The sequence below is a fragment of the Prionailurus bengalensis genome, chromosome X (assembly GCF_016509475.1).
Source record: "Prionailurus bengalensis isolate Pbe53 chromosome X, Fcat_Pben_1.1_paternal_pri, whole genome shotgun sequence".
Taxonomy (NCBI): domain Eukaryota; kingdom Metazoa; phylum Chordata; class Mammalia; order Carnivora; family Felidae; genus Prionailurus; species Prionailurus bengalensis.
In genome coordinates, this window is record NC_057361.1 from 83669819 (window position 1) to 83675035 (window position 5217).

A 5217-nucleotide genomic window follows, 5' to 3' on the forward strand; every position below is an offset into this window, starting at 1 on the left:
GAGAACTGAAAAATATAAAAGACATCACCAAAAATGGTAGAGTAGGGAACTCAAAGATTCCATGTCAAAAATGGTCAGTATCAACTTTTGCAGGACTCTGGAATCTAATAAAAACTTAAAACAACCGGGGGAAAACTAGTTTAAGATAAAAGCTCCTGCATTGTAGTAAGAGAGTGCCATGACATTTTAAATTACCAGACTATCATCCTAAATACTCCAGATCAGCTAGTGAAGTTTGCTAGTACCAGAAGGAACATTATGGACCTTATTCAATTGTATCTGTGGGTCTTGACCATCTCGCTGGTCCTCCTCACAGAAGACACCAAGGTTTCCCTTTATTTTGCCTCAGAGCCTTCCCAGGAGTAGAATGACTTTTGTCAAAAGCATTTAAAGGCTTGGATATTAGACACAGCAGCCTGGGGTAAAGGACAGTACCAAGGTCAAAAAATAAATAGAATGAGAAAACTGGGAGGAAGAGGCTAGGAAAGGAAATACATGGGAAAATAAGGGCTTTTAAAAGTTCCCCAATATACAGGGAGACTGAGAAGACCACACATATGCCCAGGATGGAATGCAACTGTTTCAAAGACCTGAGGAGGCCTTTCACCTCCAGCTAGCCTTCAGACTCTGTGCAAGAAGAAAGTGAAAATTAATACAGAGTTGAAAATGGTCTGGCTAAGCAGTGAACGAGTTCACCAGCACACCAATCTGCAAATACTGGGAGTGTTTCTTCTTTTTTTCTTTTACTGGCTCCAGGTATTTAAGGTAACTGTCAAAATACCAGCTGATCACTAAGTTAAGGGAACACAGGTTTCAGTGGCAGACATGATAAAGACTACAGACTTTACAAAATCAATTTAGAAAAGTCACTAAACAAACAAACAACAATCCACAACAGCCAACAACAACAAATCCTGAGGGAGAATATGATTTCCAGGGGTGCCATATTATACTATTCAAAATGTCGAGTTTCAGCAACAACTGAAAAATATGAAATGTGCAAAGAAAGTATGGCTTATTCACAACAAAAATGAAATTAGTAAAAACTGACTCTGAGGAAGCCGGACTTACTAGGGAAAGGCTTTAAGTCACTGAATTTAATATGCTCAAAGAGCTAAAGGAAACCACAGAAAAAGAACTAAAATAAACCAGGAAATTAATGTCTTGCCAAATGGGGAACATGAATAAACAGGAAGAAATTATTAAAAGGAACTAACAAAAATTCTGGAGCTGAAAATTACAGTAGCTGAAATTAAAAATTCAATTAAAAGGTTCAATATCAGGGGCGCCTGGGTGGTGCAGTCGGTTGAGCATCCGACTTCAGCCAGGTCACGATCTCGCGGTCCGTGAGTTCGAGCCCCGCGTCAGGCTCTGGGCTGATGGCTCTGAGCCTGGAGCCTGTTTCTGATTCTGTGTCTCCCTCTCTCTCTGCCCCTCCCCCGTTCATGCTCTGTCTCTCTCTGTCTCAAAAATAAATAAAACGTTGAAAAAAAAAATTTAAAAAGGTTCAATATCAGACATGAACTTACAGAATACACTCACCAAGACACAATATAGTCAAACTGTCAAAGCCAAAGACAAAAAGAGTATCTTGAAAGCAGCATTCAGTCTTATTTGGACCCTAGTCAAAACAAACTGTTAAAAACCGATAACAGAATTGAAAACTTGAACACAGATTGGACATAAAACAGTATTCAGGAATTATTAATTGTTAGGTGGGAAAATGGTATTGTGGTATAAATATACATATGATATGTTATACATAAATTTTATAAATACATAAATACATATGAGAGTCCTTATAGACATGTACTTTGAAATACTTATGCACAAAATGATATTATGACCGACATTTGCTTCAAAAATAATTTCTAAGAGTAGGAAGTGGGTAAGGATACACATGAAGTAACATTGGCAATGAGTTAACCGTTGGAGCTATGTGATGAGTACAGTGGCTTTCATTCTACTATTTTATTTTTGCATATGTTTTAATTTTTTTCATAACAAAAGTTAGAATAAAGTTAAGGTAAACTATAAAGAGAATGACATTCTAGTCGAAAAGGGAACAAAAGAGTATTAAGAAGAATTAGAAAAAATTACACCTCCTTTCCTGACCCCCACCCCCAACATTTTGGTATAGAGAAAATGGTGGGCATTGGTAGCAAGGAGGACCACAGGTTGGGAGCAGGGTAGGTGCGACATCTTGCTCATAGATGTTCTTGCATAAATTTTGTTTTTTAAGATATTGAATTAAAATGTGATTATCTTCACTACTCAAGTTTTCTGCACCCCCTTAACTTTTGCGACTAAACCCGACGCGGGGAGGGATGTAGCCTGGGAGCAAAGGAGAGGAAGAAGCAAGTTCCCAGAGGAGGACAGGAAATGGCCAACAGGCCTCTAAGAAGATACTGCCCTTCCCCGGCAGGGAGAGAAAAGCCAAGGAATATACAAAGAGGGGAGAGTCATAGAGTCCACCCTGGTGCTGCTCAGAAGGACGATGCAGCAGAGAGGAGGTGCGCAGGCCAACCAGTTCTGCACCACCCCGCGGGCAGCAGCGGGCACGGGATGGGGGCGGTGCCGCTCGCGGTGACGAAGGCCTCACATGACGTGCCAATGGTGACTCGAGCGCCTAGCTCTAGCGTCAGACTGGGCCGGCGCTCGCTCCCTTCTCGGTACCTGCTCCTCGTGGCCCTGAGAGCGTGGGGGCCAGGGGAAGCCCCAAAGAGTAGGAATTGGAGGGGGAGCAGGTAAGGGACCTGGAGGAGGGGGAGAGTCCCCTGGGCCAGGGTGCGAGAGCCCACGCGGCCCACGGATACCTCCTCGGGTCCCAGCTGCCCGGGGGCGGAACTGCGAAAGAACCGCAGCCCTCACGCCAAGCTGTGGCCCGCGTTTGGCCGCAGAAAATGGTAGGGCGGAGGGTTGGACCGCCATGAGGCGATGACCCTTCGCAAACACCTGCCTCTCGCACTCAGGCCCCGCCCCCGTCCTTCTTGGTGTAGAAAATGGTAGTCAGCGCGGGGGATGGGGCGTCCGGGGGTGGGGGTGGGACGGCCGTGGGGTCTCGGGGGGCCCAGGAGAGGCTGGGTGGCGTCGGGTTGGCGCCGAGCACTGAGTTGCAGCAGTCCCCACTTCCCCACCCCTGCCCTCTGCAGGTGTGCGGGTGTAGGTGTCCTGTCGGCTCAGGGGGGGGCGAGAATCGGGAGGAGGAGACTGCAAGGATAGGCCCAGGTCGTTGCGGGGGACAGTGGGGAGGGGGTGGGGGTAACGTGTGGAAAGCCCTGAGACCCCAAATTCCTCCCACCAACCAGCCCCTCTCCACCTTGGTGCCTGCAGAGGCGTGGAGACGGATCGGCTGGGAGAAGGGTGGGCCTTGGGAGAGGAGCGACCGGAAGGGGGTAAGGCTCAGACTGGGGACCTGCCGGAAAGCGTAGGGAGCCTCTATGGTGGGAAAGTAAAATTTTAAAAAGCCTTTGGTATCCAAGGCTCTGAATTTTGGAACAGGTGTAGTAAGAGCCTCTGTCCTCAGTGCTGCTCCTCCCAAGAAAATAGTCCTTTTTCTGGTCTCTTATCTCCTAGGAGCAATGGCGTCCAAAGAGAAACAAACGGTGAAAAATCTCAACATGGAAAATGCCCAGCAGGAAAACGGAGAAGAACAAGGCCTCCTACAGAATGGTGAGGAAGCACACAATTCGAGAGGAGGTGAAGGCCAGAAGCATGGACGAAATGTCAGGCTGGGGCGAATAAGACGACTTGTCCCTAATTTTCGATGGGCCATACCCAACAGGCATATTGATCATAATGAAGTGGGAGATGATGTGGAAAAGTTCCTAGGGCAGATGATGGAAATCAGGAGAAAAACTAAGGACCAGCAAATGAGGCATCATAAGCACTTCCAAACTCCTGAACCTGATAATCATTATGACTTTTGCCTTATACCTTGAATTGTAAGGTTTTCCCTGCGGTTAATAATGTGGCTTCTGCTCTACAAGCTTGTAGTTTTGTGATTTACTTTTTAGGTAAACCTGTTGGTGTTCCCACTTAGCAGTTTGTAATTAAATATTGTTTTGTCTCAGTGTAAAACTTTCTGTCCAGTAGGGCAGTTTCACCCAGGTTTAGGAAAAACTATTCTTTTCATAATATGAAATGAATAAATCAGTTTAAAAAGCAATCTTCCTTTTTCACCCTAGTCTTTATTTTTTGCTACTATCTGTCCTCACCTAGCTGCCTAGACTCAAAACCACAACTGTCTTTGACTTTTTGTTGTTGTTGTTACCATCCAATGAGTAAGGAAGGATCATATTCATAACATCTGATATTATTTTAAGAATGTATGCCCTACTGTTTTTCAGTATAAAATACCTTGAGCATACCTTCAGCATAAAAACACCTTGAGAGGGGAGCACTTTTTAAATATTTTATTTATTTATTTATTTTTAAGAAGGAGAGAGTGGGGGAGGGGCAGAGAGAGAGGGGAACAGAAGATCCAAAGCCCAGTGCGGGGCTGGAACTCACAAACTGAGATCATGTGACCTGAGCTGAAGTTGGATGCTCAGGCGACTGAGCCACCCAGGCATCCCAGGGGAGATTTTTAAGCTTTTTAATGTAGAACATCTGGCTTCTATTCTCCAGACTCACAGATGGGCATGCCACAATCTCCATTTGTTTTTGAGTTTTATTTTATTTATTTTGAGAGAGAGACCACGTAAGTGTGTGAGCAGGGGAGGGCAAAGAGGGAGAAAGAGAATCTTAAGCAGGGTCCATGCTATCAGTGCTGAGCTTGATGCAGGGTTGGATCTCACAAACCATGAGATCATGACCTGAGCCAAAATCAAGAATCCGACACTTAATTGACTGAGCCACCCAGGCGCCCCCAGAATCTTCATTTTTTAACACGCTTTCCTCGTAAATCTAATGTACACTGAGGCCATATATACACACACACACACACACACACACACATATACATATATATATATATACATATATATGTATATATCTAAGTACATATGTGTGTGCTGTATTATTACGTGTGAAAAATAAAGTAAAATAACAGGATGAATATCACCTGAATTTGATGGACAAAAGCATTAAAAAGGAAAAGTACAGGGCCTTAAAATAGAACGGTATAAGAGTGGTAGGGATAATGGCAGATGAGAGTACTGGTGTTCAGAGATGTTCAGAACCAAGGCTACCCCCTGCTATATAACTGGCTTGGGC

The 5217-nt window shown here is 44.6% G+C and overlaps 1 protein-coding gene across 1 annotated transcript; it reads left to right on the top strand.

Moving 5' to 3' along the window:
• Positions 1-3191: 3191 nt before the first annotated feature.
• BEX4 (brain expressed X-linked 4) lies at positions 3192-4102 on the top strand. Its single transcript, XM_043571183.1, has 2 exons — positions 3192-3228; positions 3577-4102. The coding sequence occupies exon 2, from the start codon at positions 3582-3584 to the stop codon at positions 3939-3941; it is 360 nt and encodes a 119-aa protein (XP_043427118.1). The 5' UTR covers positions 3192-3228; positions 3577-3581; the 3' UTR covers positions 3942-4102.
• The last annotated feature ends 1115 nt before the right edge of the window (positions 4103-5217 follow it).